The 26710-nt window shown below is 41.3% G+C and overlaps 1 protein-coding gene across 4 annotated transcripts in view; it reads right to left on the bottom strand.

Moving 5' to 3' along the window:
• Positions 1-2903: 2903 nt before the first annotated feature.
• Positions 2904-26710, bottom strand: part of ELAVL4 (ELAV like RNA binding protein 4) — a 145970-nt gene continuing 122163 nt past the window's right edge. For 2 of the 4 annotated variants that reach the window (XM_077149712.1, XM_077149714.1), the window contains exons 4-7: positions 12661-12814; positions 10780-11005; positions 9089-9127; positions 2904-5814 (exon numbers count right to left, since the gene is read on the bottom strand). In XM_077149712.1, the coding sequence (XP_077005827.1) occupies positions 5487-5814; positions 9089-9127; positions 10780-11005; positions 12661-12814 (747 nt within the window). In that variant the 3' untranslated portion in view covers positions 2904-5486. The remainder of the gene's footprint in view (positions 5815-9088; positions 9128-10779; positions 11006-12660; positions 12815-26710) is intronic. The other 2 variants (XM_077149713.1, XM_077149715.1) reach the window with 2 other exon arrangements.

A 26710-nucleotide genomic window follows, 5' to 3' on the forward strand; every position in this document is an offset into this window, starting at 1 on the left:
CTAGACTTGTACAGGAAAGTCTCCAGGTAAATAACCTGGGGTTGGGTGATTTTCAGCCAGTTTTCATTCTGCTGCAGAAATAAAAAAGATGAGACTGGAGAAATGCTATTCCTTTAATTGAGGAACACTTTCATGTTCTCAGGTCTATTTTAATCTTAAGTGCCGATTATGCATCATTCTCTCCTGATAACAGACACTTCTGTAAGTGATCTGCACAGAGAGAAATATGATTCTTACATAAATACTGTACCATGAGAAATTATCTTATTACCTAATATGCCAAAAAACTAATAAGATAAAGGAATGGTACAAGTCATTTTTGGACAATATTAAAACTTGATTTTAGCTCATGGAAATAAAATGTAATTTCCTTTTATTATTCTCTTCTCCAGGTAGAACAAAGGCAGTGAAGGGTGTAAGGATATTATACAGCTGTGATCTGTGAGTACTCATTAAAGATGTAGAAGAGATCCAGGCAGGATGGCCTCAAATTAAGATTTTAATGACTCTTCCATTTTAGAAAATACACTCTTCCTGTAAATGCTGTCTTGTTAGGCATGATTTTTGAATTTGCAGATGAAAGTAAAAAACACCATTTCCTATTCAGTTGTACAAATACTAGCCTTTGTGTGTTTACATGTGTATGTCTTCTAAAAGAATAAATGCATAGTGTCCACAGGAGGTAAGGGCAAAACAATTTTAAGAATTGGGAGTTAATGGAATAATCTATGGCACAAAGCAATTATCTGCCAAATTTCTGGTATGAGCCTTCACAAGACTTTGTGAATTGCAAGTGTATTTTTAAAATTTGTTCTTTGGGGGGTTAGATGTCTTATTTGAACAAATGATGACTGATTGTGATAAAAGAAATTTAAACAGAACCCTAGTTGATAAAAATTTTAACAGCCCTTTCCGGCTGTTAACATCATTTGGTCAATGTTTGACCATTGGTAATAGATATAAGTAAAGCTTTGATGCTGATGGTGATGATGTAGGATGATTATAGATACATCTTTTTTCACTCTTTCTTTCCTATTGCTTTGACAGAAATAACATGAAGTAAATGCTGTCAACTTTTTATGACATGTAATTTATCATCCAAGCAAACTATAATGTATCCAGGACCTAAAACAAATTTAATAATCTCTATATTCCTGTGATGTGCTAGACTTTTCCCACAAACATCTACAGCAACTATATAATATTTGCCTGGAGATTTAAGGTAACAGGTTTACACTTGCAAGACAAATTTTTTATTAGACGTTAGGCAGACTTGTGCTGATGTTGGAAGTGTTGCCAAGACAGAGTGTATGAAGAATGTCCTTCTACAGATATTTAAAAGACCTAAGACCTATATCTACTTGTGAAACTTTTAGGATACATCTGTCTGGAGGCTGGGGGAATGAACTATATGAACCGGTAAGATCCCACCCACTTCCAATATTCTGAGATAATGTTTCCATTCATTCAAGGTACACTAAAGAACAGGGTTGGTGATGACAGGTAACTGTCACAGGTTTGGCAGCAATATTTTTAGATCCTATAAACCTGTCTGTGAGCTCTGTTATTCCTGGAGGCAACTAATGTTAGTTTGAATGCCCATTTTTCTTCAGAAAAGAAAAACATGGGCTTGTCTTTAAAACTAGAAGACTTTAAGTTCAACTATTTGAAGTTCAGGCTGACTTAGAGGTTTAATATTTAGCTTGGTTAATCAAATCACATTCTTTGCCTGAATTTAATTATCCCAACCAATGTGGTAATTTGATATAATAAAGGGGTTAATGAGAAATGGAAGAGAATATAACTATTCATTCATCTGGCTCTGTGGGGGCATTTCCTCTTGAAGTGCCAGTTTATGGATGGCGATGTTTTATAGGTATGAATTTTCAATTAGTGAGAAAATGAAAATGAAAGACAGATAGATCTTCAGTGAGTGATTGTATCAGGAAATCACTAAAAAGCTCATCTGTAAAGTTCAAGGCATATTTTAATATGACTTCATGATAGCTTAGGCAGAATTTCTTCCCCCCAGGTTGAGCTTAAGTCATGTTCTTTATATACTGTATGAATAAATTCTTGTTTAGGCTTTCTATTCAAAAGTAAGGAAGCCAAACATTTGCAAATTCTAAGCAAAAATGAATTTTAAAATGGTTTAGCTGTCACTTTCTAATATAAATGGTCTATTCCTTTGATATTGCTCAAACTCGGCAATCTCATCACTGAAGTGCTGTGCACTAAAATCAGACTCAGATTCAATCCCAGCTTGAAACTTGCTAGCTGTATGACTTTGCAAGGTACTTAATCTCATTGAGCCTCAGTCTTGTCATCTGTAAAATGAAGATAATGATACCTACTCCTCTCAGATTGCTGGGAGGATAAAGTTAGAGAATGTAGAGGATACCACACAGCCTATCTGACACATAATAAGTGTTCTGCAAATGATTGACTTCCTGCCTGTGAACAAGGCACAACAAATATGCTGATAAATGAATGAGACACTAATATCATGTCAAATAATGCCAAATGTTCTGGGTTGTTATTAACCAGGACAGTGCTCCTTAAACTCTAAAATACCAGTGACTCACCTGAGACTCTGGTTAAATATAGATTTGCATGCAGCCTGAGATTCTGCATTTCTAACAAGCTCCCAGGTGATGCCGACAGTGCTGGTTGGGGACCATACTTTTAGCATGGAACTAGGGCAATGACTTTTGAATAATGAGTTGGCTTTGAGAAACTGGGCTAAGTTACAAAACAGAATTTTACACTACCTTTTATGGTTAAAGATAAAAAATACTGGGGAAATCTGAAGATGCTACAGAAAAAAATTTGAATGAACACATTTAAAAATCTGGGAAGCTCAAATCCATTCTACACACTTTCATTTATTGTCTGGACAGATAAAGTACAAATAATTCAAACACAACAAGATTATGAAAAAAAAACATTTACAATACTTTCCCTCAGAAATCATCTAAACTAGCAAGATTAACATGAAGTCATTCATTATAACTAAAGTATACAACTGCCTGGTCCTAAGATTTTTTTTCCTTTTTTTTTCCCCCAAGAGCGAACACATTATAGAGAAGAGATTTTGGCATGCCTTTCCCATTAATGCTTAGCAAATGCAACAAAACTTTGCCAGCAAACTGCGTTCATTCATAGCAGGTGATGTAAAAAAGTTTCCCCTGAATGTTGAACGAGTGTTCTCTTAACTGAAATCCAGTGTTTGTTTTTTCAAAACTGAAAAGAGGAAAAAAAACAGAAAAAAAATTTAAAGGAGGAGTCTATGATGCAGCCTTGGTTTTAGTTATCTGTCTATCACTACAACGACTACTACAAAGTTTGCCTCTTCAGTGTGAAACAACAGTCCTGTCTACATGCACTTAGTGGGTTCAGCATGGGAAAAAATGCACAAAATAAGCACAAGTTATAAATAACCATAACGTTTTATTACCATTAAGACTAAACTTGTATTGAAAAGATTTTTATATAACAAGACAAGAAAAGCAATAGCAAATTTAACTATCAACTAGATTATGCATAGCGAGTAACTTGTTTCTATTACCCAGGGAAGAGCATGAACCCTTGTATTTTTTTGTTTTGTTTTTGTTTTAAATATATAACCGTACAAAGCACAAACATACTAAAATGATCAGTGCACTGGACATGGGAGAGTGCTCCCTCAGTCATTTTGTTCCCTTAGCTCTGTTTTGTTTTCCCCAATCTGAATTACATTAAAATAAAGACCCAGTTGTTTTTATTTTTCTACTGTGCAGTAAGAAAAAATATTCACAACAAACATGACAATATATCAAACAATAGTTCTACACAAGTTACCTTGATACCTCTTTAACTGTCACTTAAATATCATAAGAAAACATTTTAAGACATATACAAACAAAACTAGCCAAGTGTTACAACTTATAATAAATTAACCAAAAGAAAAAATAACTTTATATATATATATTTATATTGTATATACACATACACACACAACAGAATGACACAATAATATGCTTCTTCCCATAGTTTAAGTAAACAAATAAGTAGTCTAGCCAATCTAGCTATATTTGATCTCGGCCATAGGCATCATCACATTGGAGATTAAATAAATAAGTGTTTCAAGCAACATAAACAGTGTTTCAAATGTACCAACACAGCCCAATTCTATCAGCATGGGCTACAAAGTGAATTTGAAAATTTCTTAATGAATTTAAAGCAAATGTATCATTTGTTTTCCTCTCCTAAACACATTACATTTAACTATGATACTAAGATATGTAAATAATTTCATAGCACCTACTGCTCAAACTAAGGAAGTTTTAGATCAAAAGGAAAATTAATCGTTTTAACTTTTGTTCTGCTGACATCCCATACTGATGACTTAAAGAAAAACTGTCTTTCAACTCATCTCCTTGCTTTTGGGTTTTGACTGTGGGGAACTGTGGTACCCTGGGTAGAACGAACACTCCTTTCCCCTAATAGTTAATAATTGTTTTTTTTTTTATTACATGCTATGAAAAGATATGAAGATCATCTGTTTATAGCCCATCCTTCAAAAAACAGTCTACGAATCCAGTTTAAAACACACATCTTGATCTCTAAAAAGTTACCAGTGCAGTATGAACGCGACAAAGTTGTCAATTTCCCCTAAATTAGCCAGTCAAAATATTTTTTTCTCAAATCCAGATTCTCTTGTAAAAATTCTTTATATTTTATAAAAATAGATTTTTCTTGAAACCCATTTTCAGCAAAGAGACCACCTCTTTGGCAACAATGTTTATGTTATTAAATTGTTAATGTCATCAGGTATCCCCCTGGCCCCCATCCCCTAACAGAAGACTGTTTTAGTTCACATGATATAAAAGAAAAAAGGAAAAATAAAAAAATTTGCAAAAGTTTTTTTTTTTTCATTTTTGCAATTTTTATTATTCCTCTTTAATTTGTGTGGGGTTTTTTAACCAATCTGATTGGATCAACATTTTGACATAAAAGAAAAATCTTTTTTTCTTTCTTTGAATCCCATTGCTTTGTAAAAATTGTTTTATTTTTTATTTTTTTTTTGTTTTTTGTTTTTCTTCTTCAAATGAGCGAATGGTCATCTTAAAAAGACCCACCTTCAAGGAAGGTAGTAAAGTTAGCTGGCTGGGTAAAAATCCCTGCACATCGCTATCTATGTATATTATATTCAACAACGACAGCTATGAAAGAACATTCAATGCATCAAAGGTATTTTTTTTGTTTTTTTTTGTTTTTTGTTTTTTTACTTTTTTTCTAAGCATTATAAAATCCTTTCCTGGTACACCTCAGGATAATCCAATATTGTAATACTTAGGCAACACTGGCTTATAAAGTCCATGGTTGAATATAAGCCTTGAAAAGTTTGTTTCTCTCTCTCTTGTGTATATGTGTGTTGTGTGTGCACGCGTGTATTTTGTTCATATATATTTATATATATATTTTAATAAGTAAGAATGGGAAATTCAGGACTTGTGGGCTTTGTTGGTTTTAAAGGAAACTTGTAACACTCTGTCTCCAAGGCGGTACCCGTTGAGGCTGGCGATGGCCATGGCTGCCTCGTCATAGTTGGTCATGGTGACGAAGCCAAATCCCTTGCACTTGTTGGTGTTGAAGTCACGGATGACCTTGACGTTGTTCACAGCGCCAAAGGGGCCGAACAGCTGCCAGAGGACGCTCTCGTCAGAGTCAGGGGATAGGTTGTAGACAAAGATGCACCAGCCTGTTCCCGTGTGACCAGGGATGTTCATTCCCACAAGGCTCGTCATCCCATCAATGGTGATTGGGGAGAACCTGGGGGGACAAGCAGAAGGGGGAACTGGTCCAGACATCAGTCTGACCACGGGTAACAAACAGATGCACAGACACAGACACGGGCAGAGGGCTGAGTGAGTGTTTGCAGGAGAGTCTGTAGGGTTTAAAAACCAAAATGTAAAAACTAATGTCTATGGCGTTTTTCTGATGGGAATGGCTAGGCTGGTTAAGGTACCTACATGCCAAGAGAAAGGCTGAGGTCAATTTCTGAAAGCCCACAAGAGATTCCCAGGGCTCCCAGAGCAAGACCCTAACATAGTTCTGTCACAGATATGCTCATGGGGTATCCAACCTTCCCCCTCCTCAACCCTACACCAATAGACAGTAAGCTCTTGGGGGATAGGGCTTTATTTTAGTCATTTAACTGTTCTATTTATTTATTCAGTAGAACACATATAGGAATCTCACAGACACAGTGACTCATAGAAACTACTCTATTAATTGATTGGATAAGTGAATAACTTTGATCTCAAGATATAAAATATAAAATTTTGTATATATATTTTTAGGCAGATTAGGGTAAAGCCCTAGAAAGTGCTCAAGTCTATCGTCTTTGCAGGCCCTTGACTGCTGGTTGTCAAAGATCTCTTAGTATCACTGAGGACAGAGAGATGTGAGACTGAATAGACATGTCTTGTTATTAGTTGGATAGGTGGCTCATATTTCACTTTGCATTTATTCCAAAAGGGTTCCAATAAAAACCCCAATCATAATAATAAGACATATTACTCCTTGATGATATATTACCTGGATTATTTCTAAGTGTCACAGGAGCAAGAATTCAAGTGATTTGCGCATTTATATAGCTTGGATCATTATATATTAGAAAAATAGAAAACTGTTACTTGCCTTATTACAACTACTTTTGTATTAGGCTTTGAAATTTTCTCAGATTCCATGTAAAGAAAACAACCCTTCAGATTCTATTCTCTGTCTGGTAAAATAAATTCATGTAATAATTTGTGATGCCTGCATCAGACAAAACAATTACGTTTCCAGTGACTAAAGCAGGAAAATATTATTTATTTAATACTGAAACTTTTGACCGAATACACACCGATTAGTTTGCTTTTTATTCTGTGGTGTGTTTTGGAGCAGGTAGGTGGGAGAAGAAGGGGAAAAGGAAACCGGGGAAGAGCATGAGATAAAGTGTGATCTAGGCGGGGCGGGCCGCGGTGGCTCAGCGGGCAAGAGTGCTTGCCTGCCGTGCCGGAGGACCCCGGTTCGATTCCCGGCCCCAGCCCATGTAAAAAACAAAAACAAACAAACAAAATATAATAAAAAAAACAAGAAAATGTTTAAAAATGTTTCCCTTTCTTCCTCCCGTCTTTCCTTCCTTTCCTCCCTCTCTCTTTAAAAAAAAAAAAAAAAAAGTGTGATCTAGGATTGTTTTTAAAATAAGAAATATTCTTGGAGATTTGAAAAGTTCTCCTTTAAAGAATAATTCTGTATCTAGAATTTCTAGAATGTAACTATGCTGAAGTACACTAAACATAACATCTCAACAGATATCTTTTCTCTACTATTTACTAAGATAATATTTCCTCTCACTTAAAAACAACAAAATAAAACAAAGCTTCCCCCCCGCCCCAACAACAACAAAAACCATGGTAAAGATTCCTAAAAGGGTAAAATCCATGCCTAACTACTATCTACATTTTTTCTGAAGTTTGTCTTCTCAACCTTCTCTCCTCTAATTGGTGAACTGACCCCTTTCAGTTTATAAGCAGAGAACAGCCAAGAATTTATTATAAGGTCAAAGTAAGGGCCAGCAAAGAGGTTTCAACTACATCATCAACTCCAGTTGGTAATGGCTATCTGGAGCACTCTGGAAGGAAGGATTCTGGATCCAAATGTGGATTTAATGGGAAAAAAAGGATGCTGCTATCAACTAGTTATGTCTACTGTGGGTGGGCATGCATGCCACAGTTGTTTTCTTTGGTCTAACTACGTTGTAAGCATCACTCTTCTCATAACATTTGTGCTACCTCACTAATGTCAGAGAGGAGCAGAGGTATGGGTAGATCTAGGAAAGATGTAAAATACCTGGGGACAGGCAAATAGTATGCTAGACATGTAGTGATCAATCACCGTGATTCTCCCTGGTACTGGGATTGAGATTTGAGAGGCTGGGAAAAGCTGGTACTCTGATAGTGAAGTCTGCTGGTACTCTGATAGTGAAGTCTGCAGTCAAGTTACTTCCACAACTGTGTGCCAGTTTCCAGAGTCAGGGGTACTTACCATGCATGGTCGAGTGGAGAGAGAACTGCCTACTATTGGGAGTATGACGCAGACTATTAAAGGCCACATCTCTTTTCCTTGACTGTAGAAGGGGAATTAAAGTGTGCAGCTCTACTGAGCAAGATGATAAAGACACTACGTCCCTAACAGTTCAGTGGAGCTTACCAAAAGCACATATGGGAATCTGGTGGACACAGTGACATAACACACCCAATTTCCCGAGATTCAGCTTTCAGAATGGGCTTGGAACACCCTTGTGACTGCATTCAGAGAGCCCCCAAATCCCTGACTGTATTTGAGCCCCCACACCCCACAAGAAGGCTTTAAATGAAAGAAACACTGAGTTTAAAACACACATACATATATATAACCAAGGGGGGACTTACAATGACTGTTAAAACCTGTAACAAAAGAAATCCCTGGTTGAGGTGCACACAGATACACTTCATTCTTAGGATTTGCCATGAAATACATGATGAGGTGGGGGCAGGAGTCAGAAAGTTATCCACGCTTTTATTCATGCTTTGGCCAGGGCTGGTAGTCCAAAATCTAATTTTTCCACTGACAATCATAAGATTGTCAACCATGATTAGCAAAATGTTCTAATTTTGATTTGCTGGAATCTGCCCTCTTAACTGAATCTTGGTATCGCTAATGCAAAACAGTTGCTTTACAAGTTTGCAAAATCAGCCAGCAAACAGTCCCAGACTTTCCCCTTAGGGAGCCATTCACAGGACCAGATTATTAAGGGCTTGGTAGCTGTGGCACCTGAACCATAGGAGAAGCCCACCTGCAAATAAAAGAAAAAGTGAAACACACAAACACGCTTTGTGTGCCCTAAAAGAAACAAAATCAACTGAGGTCTGAAATTAAAATTAAGAATTTGACATGCTGGTGGAAGGAAAAGGAAGAATTAAAAACAAAAAAAGTAAAGTTAGTGAATTAAAATAAAAAATTCTAGCCCCAGTCTGTGCCAACACGGACATCTGGCAATCTGTGGAGTTTTAATTACCTCTTTACGCCATAGGCCATATTAAGCAAATTGTCCAGCCTGCAAAGAGAAGGAGGGTCTCTGGGTTAATGCCTCACAGATGGCAAGATCGCTCAATGGAACTATTAATAAGAATGCTCCATTTTCAAAGAAGAAAAGCTCAACAACTTTCCCCAATGCTAAGGAGTTTATCCACTAGTAGTTTCCCCCTCTCCTGTCTCCAACTGTAAGTAATTCACGTTCAGGTCAATGCCAGAGTTTAAAGAAAGTGTCCAACGAATCTCCCTTTCTTTCAATGCCTGAATTAATCCCACTCCCCCTCCTCTCAGAACATTTGTGGGGATTTTATTTTATATTGTGTGTGAAATTGTTAGAAAAGGAGGGCTTCTTAAATTGTTCACCTTTTACTGTAATTAAACTTGTGAATAAAGGTCTCATTCCAGATAACAATACAGACACACACAATACACATCTTTTTTCTTAGCCTAGCTACATTAAATCCACATTAATTAAATCTTACAATACATATGATATATCTTCTTGCAATATAAATGACATAAATATATATATTTTTGGTTTTGGGGGATTAATATCCTTGAAAATTAGTTTACTATTTACAACCCCAAAGCATCTCTGGCAAACTGCCATTATGTTTTAATCTTCTTCACGTTCAGTACCTTACTTGGGGACAAGCTACTCACACCATGGGGCAGTAGTAACCATAGTTTCCACCATTAGAAGCCTGCTGGAGAGGCTTTTTACATAAATACTGCATGTGCTCTCACACAAAATAAAAATTAGATGACTTGGACTCTTCGTGAAATCATTAACCATTTCAAATGCACAGGGAATGGGAAGACACTAAAGAGGCTGATCTTTTCTCCTCATTGTGGCCAGATGTAAGTGCCCACTGTTTTTCCATGTGATATCTGACAATAAGAAAAACCCTTTCATTAAAGGGAGGTTGGGGACATGTATGCAATAAAATAATTAGAATGTATTAAGGGTAGGCCAAAAATATCCTTATCTCTTGTCTCCAATTGCCTGCCCAATAGAGGCCAGCCAAGATGCTACTGCCTGCATGGAGACAAACCTGCCTTTAACAAATGTCCAAGAAGAAGGGAAATACCCCACTGCATCAGAAGCATCCTGGGGTTTTGAGTACCCAATGCAGGAGACACTAATAAGGTCTGAACAAACTCTTCCTCCTTGTCTTCCCAGAGTCTGCTGGCTTACATGTCAGAGTAAAGGTAATACTTAGAGGACCTTCTCTTCTTTCCCCACCCAACAGAGTTACCTGCTGAGGAAAAAAGAGGACAGGCAAACCACTCCCTGTGGCAAAGATATTCTCTTTGACTTTATTAAAAGTCACCGTTCAGACTTAAACCCATACTGCTGAATGTGGTCACTTATCTGTGATTAACTCTTGCAGAAACTGAACTTTCTTTTTTGGTTAAAAGCAGTAATTTTGTTTCTATTAAGGAACTGAAAGTTTAACCACATATTCATGGGCGGGGACCAGGAACAGCATCTGAACCAATTAGCTCCTTTTACAGTAGAAACTGAGGCATGGGTGGCAGGGAGAGCTTCACACAGTGACTACTTGGGACACAGGTGTTTACCCTTTCCCCATCCTTCAGGGTGGCAGCCTTCCCTGTCCCTTGCCCAAGCTTGTACCCATGCAGGGCTCCTTCCCCTGGGGGCATGCGTACCTGAACCTCTGAGCCTGGTGGTGAAGTGGGCCAGGGTAGCGCCGGTTAGGGGACTGGTAGAGCTGGGAAAGCAGAGCCTGGCTGGACTTCTGGCTGGGGTTGTTGGCAAACTTCACAGTAATTGGTTCTGTAGCACCGCTGGGCTTCTGGCCATTCAACCCTTTGATAGCTTCTTCTGCCTCAATTCTCTTATCAAAGCGGATGAATCCCACCCCTCTGGACACCCCTGGGGAAAGAGAAAGAGCCTCTATAAAGATTGAACATAACAAACCTGTAAACATCTCTGGGAAGAGATGGACTGGGCCCCATGGCTTTTCTGTGGGCACTGAGCCTACCTCTAGGGTCAGAGCTGCATTCAGCTTCCTGAATCATGTTCACCCATTAAATCAACAGGTATCTACATTTCTACTATCATGGCTCCGGACATATGATTCTCATCCATGAAAATGAGATGAGAGGCCTCTTGCATCTGTCCCTTCTAGCACCCTGCCACTGCTCTACTCAGTCCTCATTACCCTTGAGTTGCAGGAACTGATCACCCACTGCCCAGGTTCTAGTCCTCCAAAGTATTCTCCATGCCTAGTAACTAAGTCATTTATTTGAAAAGCAAACTCTGACCACATTATATTTTTAAAACACACTTGTATACCTTTTGGTTCATTTTGAATTTTGTACACCTTGTGCATGACACCTATTCCTCACTGCTCCCCACTCCAAACAGACTAACAAAACCCATAGAAACTCTTCCATGGCTCCACACTGCATACTCAAAAAGTCCAGACTTCCTGGCATCAAAGCTCCTCAATATCGGACCCCCAATTCCCTGCTGAGTCTCATGCCAGGCACTCTGAACTGACCACCTTTTCTTAAGTCATTGGGTTCTTCCTCGACTCCATGCTTGGTATATGCTGTCCTCTCAACCCAGAATTCGCTATTCCTCTTTCTTGTTAGATAATTGTGAGACTTCCTCCAAAACCCTGTTCAAACTTCCTCAGTGGAGGTTTCCCAGCAATCTACCCCTCTCCTCAACTCCCACTCATGCTTTCTTCTGAGCTCTTGCCATGCTTTGGATCAGGGCCTAGAAGATACTTGTACACTGGAGCCCTGTGAAAGCAGGGATTGCGTCTCATTCATCCCTGGTCCTGGTTCCCCTCTGCACAGTGTTTGGGACAGAGCCCACTTCACTGAGGATTTGTTGCACAGATCAAATGATAAGCAAGTGCTAAACTACTCTCAGGGGATGACTTTTAAATTGGGATCAAATGGGGTAGATGAAAACACCCTGTCATTAATAAAGCAACCCCAGGTGCTTTACATTTCTTACTGAGAGGAGGTTAGTTATGTTTCTTTTTTCTGGACAAAGTACCACAGTACCAGATCCTAGGTTCATGTCCCTGACCCTCTACTAACAAGCTGGTGGGAAGTCAGGTCCCCCACTTTGGACCTCTGTTTTCTCATTTGTGAAATGAGGCAGTCTGAGGTTCCCTAACTCTGTAATGCTATGAATTGGAGCTAGACCTACACATATAGTTCTTTTCATATACAAAAGTAATGTTACTTGGTTGAGGGTTAAAAGAGACTTCGCAGGTCATTCATTTTCACTCCCAATCTGATGCTTCAATCCTCTTTACAACCCTGCCAAGGGGTTCAGCTGCTGCTGGAATAATTTCATGATGGAGAACTCGCTACCTCCCAGTGTAGCTCATTTTAAATGTGGGCAGTTAACTGAGAAGAGCTCTTTCTCCCAAGTCAAACACCTGTCTACTCATGATCCATATCCTCTACCTTATGCAACCATTACCCCTCTGCTCCTATGGGCCATGTATCACTGGCCGGTGACATTGTGACACAATGGAAAGAAATTGTAAAGAAATACTTAACCAGTGACTTGATCAACCAGGATTCGTGAGGTGATGATACGGCCGTATTGTGAGAAAAGCTGCTCCAGTTCCTTCTGGGTCATGGTTTTGGGAAGGCCGCTAACATAGAGGTTAGCATCCCTGATTGAGGCAGAGCTTGGACGGGCATACGAAACCTAGAAAAAGGCAAAAGAAGCTAAATCTATTACGGGCAATCACCCTCAGAGTAGAGACTGAGTCAACAACCAAGATGACATGCCCTTGTCTATTGTTACAACCCATGGTGTCAGTTCACATAACACAGTAGTTTAGATTTTTAGCTACTCCTGTAATAGTGATGAGAACCAGGAGAACAGCAATAGAGGAACAAAAGGTGAGTTGATGATAACTTAAAACAAATGCACAGATAAGGGTCTCTAAGTGCAGTACAAAATAGCTACTGTATGGCAGCTGTTAAATGCAGAACTACCCACGCACAGAGTTCTGAAGATTTACCTCCTGGATGTGGGTGTATAGATGATTTACTGTATCCAACACATAATAATCTCTGAATAAACCAAAAAAAAAAAAAACCCATGAAATTCTGCTCTGCACATTTCTCTCTCCTTGTCACCCTCCCCACCCCCATCCTCATTTTGAACACATAAAATCGATCAGGTTCTCTGGAAGATTTTTATGTCCCATCGTTTTTGTTGTTCCAATCTGTTTCCACAAGGTCTGCTCTTGCTGAATGACAAAGTGCTGGTGAAATGGGGCTGAATGAACATCTGCTTGTGAAACTGGGTATGTGACCTTGTCACTACATCTGCAAGAGCCAGTTGCCTTCTAACTTAACACAGAGCAGATAAAACAACAATAAACAAAATGGGGGCACCGGGGAAAGAAGGGCAGGAGAGGGCTTTAGGAGAGAGAAGAGATCCTTACTGATGGTTATAATAAGTTTGACTTTGTAAATTTGTCCTCCCAGATCTCTCAACTGTTTTTTTCTCCCCAAAAAGCTAACACAGAAGTGTAAACAGATCTGAAATTCCATCTGCAAGAAGCCAAATCTGTAGCAGTACACATAAGCAAAGCAAACCCCAGCAGTCATTAATTTTAGACTTTCATTTACTTATTTATTTATTTTTTAGAAAACAACATCAGACATTTGAAATATAATTTACAGCTAGTCTAACAAAAGCACTTTCCTGCTAAAGCTATTTCTGGGGTGGTTATGGCTCAGAATAGATGATGAAAACAGTCATTTCAGAGTACATCTGACAACGTTGGACAGGAAGGGACCTATATGCCTTAGCATTTTTCAGTTGGGAGTTTTATTTAATCTATATAACTGATTCATAAGACCTGCTAAGACTGTAGCAGTGTGTGTGTGTGTGTGTGTGTGTGTATACACAAAAGCATGTGTGCAAAGGGAATTACATGACTTAGAGTGGATCCCTGGTACTAGGAACTAAACCTTCAGCCACAAAGTAGACCTTAATTCTGAGGCCTTCAGGGGAGAGGAAAAGAGGACTGAAGCATCGGCAGTGCTCACCCATGCTACTCTCTCTGTTCCTGTGACAGAGATGCCAGGTCCCTTTATGGGTTCCACACCTAAAAATAGATATTGATTCAACAGATAAAATGATGAGAATGACTAATCTGCCTTGCTGCCCGACTCCTGCTGATGGAGCAAGGCAGCCATCCGGCAGTGTCTATCTTCTTGAAACTCATGGGCTGCCTGTGAGACATCTGTATTCCCTCTAGGCACATGGCTTTATATGGAGGGTCCCTATGTGTGTATTTGGGGGCTGCAGGTGGTGGGCGATGGACGATGCAGGACAATAATGGAACTGAATTCAAACAAAACCAAAGGGAAGGGTCTGAAGGACTAACAACACTGGGGGCCTGACTATCCAGGGCTTCACTCCATAGAAGCTTTTCAAGCCCTGTCCTTTAAGTGACAAAATCTTTCAGATTACAACCTAGCAGAATTATTTTGGGGGCAGGAAGAGGGAATAGTAGGGAGAAGGAAATGAAGACATCATCATGACATGTTCATGATAATGAGAGTCATCCTTATCTTACCACTTTCAATTAATGACAAATTAATTATCTGAATGACTTCTGTGCTCCTCTCAAACACACTCTCTCACCTCAATGCCTTTGCTCATGGGGAAAATTTTCCTACTCACCTCATCAGATCCAAATCCTACCTCCTCTTCAGGGCTTAGCTCAAACGCCATCTCCTCTAGACAGCATTTCTTTCACTTCCTCCAAAAAATCCCGTTTGGGGTGCTATCAGTAAACTGTACCCACGGAACTTAACCCCTTCTGACCTTGATTGATCTTCTTGAGGTCATGGTTTGTATCTGTGTGTCTTATTTATATCTGTGGCTCTAAAAAACCTTTAAGTCCAGTGGAAGCAACAGACAACACAGGAGCTACTCAATAAATATGAGTTGAATGGAAGAATGGATGAGTAAGCATATGGAACAACTGTCTCAACACCATGAGATGTGGGCTATAACAAGGCTTCATATGGGTATGGCTGGAAAACAGAGAACGGGACTGATGAGAGGTTAAAAGGACCAGGAAGGAGGCAGAGCTGAGGCGAGACTGTTGGTGAGACAGGTGGTTTGAGGGTATGTTGCAGAGTCAGGGAATAGTGGCCTGATAGCTGATGTTGTGGAATAAATGAGGTGATGAAGATCAAAGTCTTAGCACAGTGCCTGGCACCCAGTAAATGCACAAAAGTAGTGAGGGCCTTGATTCCCTTTAGTTCTGGGCAGCTAGAGCCGGGGTACAGAGGGGAACAGGCTAGGAAAAGACCATGTTAGGGAAAAGGAGCTGGCACTGGAAAGTCAATGCCACAATCAAAACCATTTTTTCCCAAAAGAAGATTCTGACACAGACAGAATCTCAGTCAGGGAGAACTACTGGAACAGACCCCTGGAGATAGATATCTGCCGAGGTACAGAGCCACAACTAACCCCAAAGCTGAGCAGCATCTCAATGCTAATTTCTGTTTGGTTTTCTCTCCTATTTGGAACCTGAAGTCGATTGTTCTCCTAGTCCCCTGTCCCAGGAAAGCTGTAGGAGCTGAGTAGGCAAAAATGACAGAATCAGGATCGTCCTACATTCAATTTCCAAACACTTCTAATACCTAAAATTTTCAGGTTTCCTTACGCATTTATTAAATCCTAACTGAATGATTACAGGTTTAGGGCCCTTTGGTCGGATGAAACATTTCTAAAAACTGACTGGCTTTCTTCTCCTGCAAGGGGTCAGGTATGGCTCAGTGGCCCAAAACCTGGGGCTTCCAGGACTGGAAGAACTACGCCCCTTGCCTCACACAGTCAGGATTTTGCCTGCTTCATTCATCCAGAATCTCTGAGGACCAGACTGGCATTTTTAGGCCAGTATTGTTCTCCCTCCGGAGCTCAGAAAGAGCAGAAAGTGGTGGGGAGGCCACTCCTCTCCCTCTGGGTAAGGGTGGCACAAAGGCAGGAGACTGTGAACAGCTGATTTTACAGGTGACCTTGACAGAAGATTCAAAGTCCTTCCACATTCCCCAGCCCTCCCTGTCCTTCCTGGCTTGCAGCACCTCTCTCCCCGAACCGAGTTCAACCTTAAGCTTGTGAGCCCTGACTGGGGCCAGCTCCAGTACTCACTAGCTTTGTGAGTGGACAAGTAATTTGAAACTGATCGGTCTTGGTTTCTTTACTGATGAAAAAAGAAGGGTAAACCTCCTTTGGTGGGTTACTGGAAAGAACTGAAATAATATATTTCACATATCTAACACATACTTGGCTTTTAGTAGCTACTTAGTAAATATTATTTTATGAGTCATACAGGCTTTTGTGGGCCAGCCTGGAAATCTAGCTCCCATTGAGACACACTTTCCAGTTGTACTAAACAAGTAAACATCTGGAACAGCACCAGCGACGGTCTTAGAGGCACTGGCCTTGGCCACCGTGGGTGGAGTGGGGTGGGTCGGGTCTGGATCATCCTTTACCACTTTACTGCCATGAAATTTCCTCTAATAGATTCCCACATACCTACTGCTTCCCATCACACACTTTCCATTTCCCAAAGTGACTTCACAAGGCCCTCAATGGCTGTCACCAAGGTGGGTAAATTGGCAGTGTCATTCATCACAGATGGGGCAGCAGGACCAGGAGTGGGCCTGCCTCCTGACGCACTGCATTCTTCCTGCACAATATCCGCAGGTTCCTTCACCTATTCACGGCCAGGGCTTGACCTGGACAGGGTGGGAGAATCTATGCAGTGGGGGGAAAATATTTCCTGAATCATCCGACAATACCTTGCCCTTGTCCCCTGACCTGCCATGACATGGAAAAAGGAGAGGGGGTGGAAAACATGCTAAAGATATGATCTTGAATGCTCTCAGGAGGATAAAAATGGGAGAAGGCACTGTTTTCACCCCTGGGTAGATGCTCCTTTAGGAAAACACTGGCATTAGAATCTAAGAGTTCACCTATTCTTTCCCTCCCAGAATACCTTACTCTGTGTCAGGCCCTGGCTGGGTACTGGGGGTTTCCGTTCACAGCCCCCACAGACTGATGAGGGAGATGAGTAAACAAATGAAGGTGTACAATACAGTGGGCTGTTCCAGACAGGGGGATACCAATTTCCTACTCTTGGTGTTTCCTCTCATGTGGAGGGCCCCACCCTGGGCTGACACTCCAGGCCTCATTCCATTCCCTCACCCACTGTCCTCCAGCAGAGGTGGAATAACCACTCAAATGGAGAGTTTAATACAGGAATGGGCATGTGAGGCTCAGGTGCTGCCTCCTATCTTCTGAGGTCCAGATGCCCGTGGGAAGCACATTCTGCTCCAGGGTCTAAGTTCTACGGGGCAGGCTCTGCTTTCACATGGGTAGCCCTGCAGGGTCCAGAGCACCTGTTGTAGGTTGTGTGGGTCTAACTGTGGGGTTTAGTGTTAGGAAGCCCACTGTGGCACGGAATCCATCTAGGCCTTAACTGGCAATAAAGGCGACCTTTGTATTCCATTTGCTCTGCTCTTTTGCCTTCTCTCTCAACTGGTATAGAACTTGGAAGTAGAAAACTGGGGTGCCATTTCTTGGTCCCCTTTGAATTCCAAAAATGACCACTATCATTGACTGGCTGTTTTCATGATCTGGGCATTCTATCCACAAAATGGTTAATCTCTATAGCCTTGGTTCACAGTATGTGGAGACAAAGGTGACAGAAGATGACACTAGTGACCCCATCTGAGAGTACTATCTTTGAAATCTGCTTCACAAAAACTCAATGGTGGCCTCAGAAGTTTAGAGCAGGATCCAAGACGGTTGGCCATCCAATTTATACACTTCCAAGTATAGGAAGCTCACTACCTCTTGAGGCTTCCCGCACTATTGCTGGGCATCACTGACTGTTGGGAAGTACTTCCTCCTACTGAGTTCAAGTCTGTCTCTCTTGTACCTTCCATCCTTCTCCCTCTTATTTCTATTCCAGCTCCACACACCAGGAGCATCTTTCCTGTCCTCATCATCCCTTATTCTGTGGGTCTCACTGGTAGTTGTGAGTTAGTGTCAGGTTAACTGTGTTCTGAGACAGGCCACTCCAAGAAGGTTCTCATTTATGTTACTTTATCTGAAATTGAACCCCTACCCTGGAACGGAAAGGAGACAGAGGTTAAGAACAAAGGCTCTGGGGTTAGAGAGATGTGGGTTCGAAACCTGAGCACTTATTAGCTTGGGGATAAGTCACTTAGCCTTGAGGTCAGTCACTTAACCTTTCGGAACTTCATCATCTGAATAACAGATATAGTTTAGAAGCTTTCTAATAGCACTAACGGTTAAACAAACTAATGTATTTTAGATGTCTAGGCACAATGCTTGGCACACAGTAAGTGCTCAATCAATGGTGGCTTCAATATGATTGCTATGTAAACAGGCCTTATACTGGACACTGAGGGTGCAGATGAATACAACACAGTCCCACACATGTAGGAGTATTAGTCTATCAGATCATTTCAGAGGATCAGGCTGCAGATATTTCCTAACCTGTTATAACACCCCGCTCTCTCAGTGTGCACAAACTCCCCGGAGTAGACAGGTCCCTGGGGGATACTCATTCCAAAAGGAATAGAGTGGCAGCAGAGAATAGACCGTGGTGCTGCCACGGGCTTCTAAGAGCAGACCCTCCCAGGGACCTCTGATCCCACCTCCAGGAGCAAGGAGAGAACAAAGGAGCCAGCTGGCTCCTTGAAACAATAGCTTTGATTGTGAGGATCAGCTTTCCCCCTTGCCTGGGCTGCAGCCCTACGCACAGGCAGGACAGGTGTTTGCTTATGTGGTCTTGCTCTTCATACTTCTCCCACCTGCCACCTGATATGTGATAAATCCCTAGCAGGGGCAAAGCCTGATGGTTAAGTTTTCTAATGAGTTCTGATTTACGTCACATGTGTGCTCAAAAACCTCCAACGGCTCTCTCAAACCTTGTGACGGATGTCCAAACTCCTTACCTAAGCATTCAAGGCCCTCTGGGATCTGGCCCAATCTCTTGTCTCCTGCTAACCCCTTCATGTACCCCATGTTTAAGTTCAAACAAAACATGGTCATGGTTTCCTGAAATGTGCTGAAGGTTTCTATTTCCATGTCTTTGTTTTTGCTGTTTGATCACCATCTCCTCAAAGTGAACTCCTGCCCATCCTTCCAGGCCTATCCTAAATGCGACCTCCTCCATGAGGCCCAGCACAAGTGACTGTGCTTTCCTTGGATTCAAGAGATGATACGCACCTCAATGGCAGCAGCTATCATATCCTGCTTCCTATCACAGCCATTTGGGAGACAGCTCATCTGCTCTATTAGCCTGAGCTGCAGATTCCTCCTCTATTCTCATTTTCTCTGTGACATCTAGTCCCAAAGTTTTATATAGGGCAGGAGCTCAATAACTGCCCTGAGTTAAAATAAAATTTATAATGTAGTATATACAATGGATTTTAGCCTGTTCCCAGGTGCTGACTCTGATGCAGAGGAGTAAGAGAGAATTATGGAACTGAAGAGTACCTGAGAGTAACTGACACACAGTAGACTAGATAAATATTTATTTAAAAAATTGTTTAAATGGTGTAGTGATGGACTTATGTGCTTTCCTTACAACTTCTTTTAAGAAGTCCTTCAAATTATCAAATGGGCTTAGTATGAGGACTTTGCTGGCTCGGACAAGTGGCCTGTAGAGGAAGAGATGCGTTAAAGGTTCCATGATCCAGGTTAGTGGAAGAACTGGTCTTGGACTCAGGGCTCCAGATGCTCAGTCCACTCACTAACCTGCAATCCCTGATTCCTGCTTTATGAAAAACGATAGTACTACTGGGGCCACAAGAGGCTGTGCAATGTTTCCACCATATAAAATCCTTTACTTTTGTTGGCTGAATCCTATTAATACTCAGTCTCCTTATTTACTCTCATCCATCTCTAAAACACAGAGATGGAAAACAGTGGCCAGTCTTCCCCTCTCCTCATGTAATTTTCACCTTGGGGGTGATATTATCACCATCATTTTCATCAAAGGGAGCATTTCTATCGAGCACCCACTATATGCCATGACTCCCTGCAAGGGAGATGTAATTAGTTCCATTTTCTAGATGGTAAACACAGGCTTAGTGGGGTCAAGTACTTGTCTGAAGTCGCATAATTGGCTGAACTAAAAGACAAACTTGGGTGACTCCAAGTCCTGCGATCTTTTCACTAAGCCATGCTAAACCTAGACAGTGAAATAAAGGCCATGTTCTTGGCAAGCACTGCTACTTGCCCTGGAAAGCTCCCAAGCTGGAAAGATCACGCTATAATATTTTATTGGTTAGACCATTAGAGCTGGAAGGAACCACTCTGCAGATGAGGACATAAGTCCAGAGAAGCAAAGTAAGTTGCCCAAGGTCATTCTCCCTAGCAGTATTTGACAGAGGCGGGACTTGACTCTCCATCTTTTCTTAGAGCTCTTTTGAATGGACAATAGGGAAAGGAAGAGGGTAGGGCTGCTCTATGATTCATGACAGACCAGCATCTTGCTCTGGGGCTGGCTGCAGATCACCACTGAGAAGTGAGCCTTTAATTCTCAGGGCTAGTGATGTTGTAGGCCAGTGCTGTCCAACAGAACTTTCTAGGATTATGAAAATGTACTGTATCTTCACTATCCAACATGGTAACCACTAGCTATATTGTGGCAATTAAGCACTTGAAATATAACTAAGGGCACTGAAGAACTGAACTTTTAATTAATTTAAATGTAAATGTAAATAGCTATATGTAGCTAGTGGCTCTTATACTGGACAAAGAAGCTCTGTCTCTTGAATTACTTATGCAAAGGAAGTTAACAGGGCAGAGTAGTCAAATAAAATCTCCCATAAGAGAGGGAGCCTGGTACTACTGGGGTAAACAGGTCTCCAGTTTCCACTGGCATTGCCACGTGCCCTCCCTTGGATCCTTGGGGATTCAGTGATCCAGCCGCCCCTGATGACCTTGCCAGGGAAGTGCTCCCGCATCGGCTCTGACTATAACTGTAATGGGGGAGGAGAGAAAATGCCTTTTATTATTAATAAGACTGAAGGAGGCAGTCCATCATTGCTGGGTGGGCTGATATCCGTCAGCAAAAAAATGATCTGCTAACTCTCCGGAAAGCATTAAGAGCAGTGATAGGAGAAATAACTGCTTATGCCAAGTACAAATAAAAGATGCCTCAGCGGAATGGAAACCTTTAGCAAGGCAGGTGGATTACAGGAGGGAAGAAAGGAGGGAGGTATAGTTCCCTGATGACCCCTGGCAAGAGGAAGAAGCGGGAGGGGTAAAAGGAAACCAGCAAAACGCAAGTGTGGAAAGATGCTGTGGAGGCACCATTAGCACTATTATAAGAATACAATGAAAATGCAGAAATGGCAAGCAGCATCACAAAACTGAGAGGCTTGAATAAAGGAGCTTTTCTCTTTTCTGGAGAAGGGCATTTTCTCCTTCTCAAAAGCCTTTACTCAAACACCTTCCATTTCTCTAGTCCTGCTCCCTGCCCCACTCCTCGTCCCACTTCCAAGTGCAGGGCTGCTGCATCTAGATAAAGCTGCTTTCTTACTCTCTCACCTTGTCTTATGACTGAGTGCCAATCCTCCTGGGTTCCTTCAGAGTGGCAGAAGCAGCCTTTTTTGCTCCTTCATCACAGATCTAGTCCTGAAATCACGCTCCCCGTTTGCATGAGAGCAGTATGCTGGAAATGTTTTATTTACAGTCATAGTTCTATAAATGCATCATAGCACAATGTGATTATTAGGTAAAAGACAAAACCATGTGTAAATATGTAAAGAGAGAGAGGATGGACATATATTAAAATATTAACAGTATTGGATTGGGAATGGCTGATATTGCTTTAATGTATTTCTGTGCTTTCCAAATTATCTACAAATAAGCATGTTCTGCTTTTAACGCGACTAAAAATGCTCCTATTAGGGCTGCTGAAAACCAGTGTCTAAGGGTGATAAAAACCTGCAAACTGCCGGTTTCATTCACCAAAGGCCCCAAATGAACATTCTTGGGATTTCACTTTGACCAGCTCCCCCTCCCTCTCAAACCTTGTGCAACAACATCAAATAGGAACTTCTTTCAGCCCCATAAGTGCACCCATTTCACTGAACAAGAGCTAGTCCTTTGCATGTTTGTGCTTCCTGTGAGACAGGAGCTTCTGGATGCAAGCAGTGAACACTTCTCAAATCCTACTCTTTGAATGTAGGTTAAAACCCTAACAGGCATCCCATCACTCTAAAAGGTTTAGTGAGAGTGATACCACACCCTCAAATTCTAATTCAGATCACTTTTTACTTAAGGTTCTCGGTGTAACTTGAACATCAATTCAAACTTTTAGTAAACATATTCCTTCTTTGAAAGGGACTACAGAACCATCTACTTTTCTTTGTTTCTAATTAACGCCACAAAGAGCTGGACCAAATGCAACTTGATCCAATTGAGTACCTCTTAGTAAGAGGCTAAAATTACAGTGTAAATTAGAGCCTAAGGAGAAGTTCAGGACTGAGACAGGCATCAGATGTGGGGTTAAGTAGTAGTGGGAATTATTTTCCAGAATCCACAGCCATTTCACCCAATGTTTCCCAGTTAGAGACAACTGGAAAAATTAAGACAGAAAAAAAAAAAAAAAAAGCAGCACCCTGGAAGCCCTACATGGGGCAAATCATCTCCACTGGGCTCAGGGTTGAAATGCTGAGAGATGACCCAGTTTCCCAAGTGAGAAGCCAGGCTGTTTTGGCAGGCAAGAGAATTTAAGCACATGGTCCACAGCCCATCCCTCTCTGACACACGTGTTGGAGAATCTTCAGGGTACTGCCATCTCTGCTTCACCTAAATTCCAGGACCTAGGACAGAGGCTGTAAAGCAGGGGCTGGAGAAATACATGTTGCTGGGAAGAAATAATATGATATGAGGTCTGTCCCCCTACTAATGGCAGGAGCCCTGAACCACAGCCTGTTTACTGAAGAACCTGGAGGAGCCACACAATTCGTTTGTTTGCTTTTTATATTTCCTTCCCATGCCAGGGAGTATAACCTGTGGGTGTGCACAGAGCCAAATACACACCCACACATCCTCCCAGAATGCACGTGCTCCTGAACAAACTGGCAGTGTGACATTCCAACACTTGCGACCTACTGCTAGAGATTTATTTTTAAAACATTTTCTCCTTACTCCAGATCTCACCAACTGCGTGATCCTGGGTAAGTTTCTTAACCTCTTTGGGCTTTGGTTGCCTCATTTGTATAAAGGAAATAATAGTACCCCCTCAAAGGACTATTTTAAGAATTAGAGCTAATGTGTCTAAAGCACTCAGCCCCAGAGATGGTTCAAGGATTAAATGATATCAAGGATTTAAAGGGTTTAGAATAGTGTTGGGCACAAAATAGATACTCAATAAAAGGTAATACTAGGATTACTATTACAATTATTATTTCCTTTCACACTCATGGTCACAACATTCAGCATCTTCTCTTGTGGCAGAATTCTTCACAGGACCTTTGGATGCTAAGTCCAGCTCACTGGAGGCCAGTTGTATGGCTTTGGACAAGTCACTTAATCTCTCTCTAAGCCTGCTCTCCAAGATGAGGGTTAGCAACTGTGCCACCTTCTCCCACTTAAGAGTTATAATCCAAAAACCAATTCTTCTGCAGTCATCATCCATGCCACACATCTGGGGCTTAATTCCATTATACTCTCTCTGACAGTGTCTGTGCCTAGACTACATGCTCCTTGAGGATATGCACTCTACAGGCCCTCAGTCTTTATCGTCACCTTACATCTCAGTAATATGAACATCTGCTGACAAGGCACCATCACACGTGGGTATCCTCTATCAGCAGCACCAGGTTGCATGCTCTGGATCCTCCATTTTCCTTTAGGCATTCACTGCCAACCAGCAAAACAAAGTGTTTGTACACTTAAATTAGAGTTCAGAGAATAGCTGCCCTCTTTATTGCTCCCTCCAGCTCACCCAAGTCTCCACCACTCCGTCAGGATATTCCATAACTTTCTCTGAATGTAGCTGTTAATCATTAACCTTCACAACTAAGGAATTAACTCTTGGTTGGCCTGCATCTATTTCGTTTAAATATTTCACATTTACAGTAGTGTGTTTTGTACACAGCACTCCGGAACTATTCCAGAAATGCTGGAAGGAGGGATAAACTGAAAAAGTTTGCGACCACGGTTCCAGGGAAATCTCTATAATGCATACTTTCAAAGAAGATACTTGTTTTTTCCAGACAGACGAGTTATCTATTCTTTCATGGGAGTAAGAGCAAAGAGATAAATCTCATGTCACTTATCAAAGCAAACTGAAGCAGAAAAAGTAAACAGTGGCCTGAAAGGCAAAAAAGCAATTTAAAAAAATGAATAAATGATGAGACTATTAACAGCACACGAAAGTGGTTTGCTTTTTTCCCTCCTTTAATATGATTTTTACCTTAAACACTGTGTCCCTTTAGGAAAGAGAAGCAAAGTTAATAAAGGAACCTATCACTCAAACTTAATTTTTAGTATGGCAAATAAGCTGCTTTAATGAAAGGCCTGAAATCCCGTTTGCACATTAAATTTTCATTTGTAGTAGAGAATAGAAATTATTGATTCAGCCGTAGCATCATGCATTTGAATCCTACAGTGTCTCAGAAGCCCACGTTACTGCTGGGTGCAAATGTGTTGGCAGCATTTTGATGCGGGCCAAGTGCAGGTTGGGTGAGGGGATGGGGAAAGGGATATAGACGAAGGAAGCAGACAGAGAAAGAATAATCAATGTTCCTTGTCTCTAAGATACCCTTAGACAAAACCTTGCTTCTGATGGAATGATGGGCCAGGATGTACATTATGAGGCCAGAGAAGCAGGGTCCACTTGGTTTTTGGGGAAACCCCAAGGGCTTCATGGAATCTTTAAAACATAAAAAATAAAAAATATTAAGCAGAATGGATGGTTGCTGATTTGATCTTCAGCCCCTCTGGGAAGAGTTTGATTTCAAGGAAACTGTAAAAGGAAAGAAAGTACCTTACTTATTTCAAGGTCAGGGTGCCATCAAGGGAAAACTAAGCATCTGACATTCTAATGCTGAACTGGATCACATGGAAAAATCAATCAAACTCACAAATACAGCTCTCAACCTGGTGGCCTCATCAAAGAGTCAGGTGACATGATCATCCCATCTTTACTTAAAGCACGAAAATAGCTATGTTTTTCCTTTGAAAGAAATTAATCCTCCTGCCTCTCAGAGGACTATCCCATAATTAAACAACTCTTGATTATTTCCCCTTTAGAAAACTCACAGGAATTCATTCTAAGCTGAGGCTGAGGCAGTCTGCATTTTGGGGACTCTGTGTACTATGGACTGGTACATGATCATCTTTAGAAATAAGCTAAACTCAATGGCAAAAGTACAGCTGCTTTGTTTTTTTTTTAAAAAGAAAGATAATCACATACTATATTCCCCAAAGAGAAGGCTTTGTTTTGTTTTTGGTCTGATTATCTACCAGCTAGAATTATCTTCAATCAGTGGTCTCCCCTGTCAGTCTGGATGCTGGAAAAGTAGCCTTGTTGGACTAAAAAGTTCTGATTTTGTGTTTTCAGATACTGAGAACTGGTGCCATCTATAGATTTCCATTCTGGGAGAGGTTTCTCTTTTGTCCTACTTTGCGTCAGACCTGCTGTCGGGAGGATAAGAGCACCCAGGAGACACTACCCCGCGGTTTAATAGGCTATGAAGGATGGGACTCATTAATCGGCTGGCAGCTGCCCCCAAACAGGACGCTGCCTGGAGGTGGGGGAAGAAGGTGAAGGGAGGCTGAGGAAGAGACAGGTTTCATCCAGGAGAACACCACAGGCCCCCCAAGGGGGCCTCGGAGCAAATAGCACCACCTCCCAAAGGACTCCCAGGAAGGGAAGTCTGAACTGAGAGCGCGACTCCAGCCACAGAAACCTCCGTCTGGTGGAGAGGGCTCAGGGTAACAGTTTTTCTTTTCTTTTTTTTTTTTTTTAACTTAAAGCAGCCCCTCCTGAGATATTATCAGCTGGTCTGGTTATTTTCAGGTTGCTGGAATGTTACTTTTTCTGTTGTTCCTTTACTATACTCCCATGGATTTTTTAGTACCTGTGCCCTATTACAAAAGTGCATTTGCTATAACTAATCTTTTCTTTTAGAATCTTGGTTAGGAGCATTCTTCTCATCTTCAGATAAAGCCCAAGTTCCTCCTCACTTGGCCATTGACTACCACCTCCCCACACAAACTTAGGTCACATTATTCTATATGTTGTTGCCCTTTTTCAATGTTTTCTTACATTTTCACGGCTTCCAATGTTCTTTTACCCCTGCCTGGAATAGCTTCCCTGCCTCAATTTCTTCCCTTGGCTCGGTTCTGGCCATCTGTGCAGACTCAGGATCACAGGCTTTCTTGGTGAGTTAGTCACTCCTGACACCCCCATCTGCCTTAGATTGGAGGTCCCATAGCTTTTAGAGCCTTCTCTCACTATTTTCTATTGGTCTGTGTCCCCCACTTACTACAGGTGAACGGTAAATG

The sequence above is a fragment of the Tamandua tetradactyla genome, chromosome 2 (genome assembly GCF_023851605.1).
Source record: "Tamandua tetradactyla isolate mTamTet1 chromosome 2, mTamTet1.pri, whole genome shotgun sequence".
In the NCBI taxonomy this organism is placed as follows: Eukaryota; Metazoa; Chordata; class Mammalia; order Pilosa; family Myrmecophagidae; genus Tamandua; species Tamandua tetradactyla.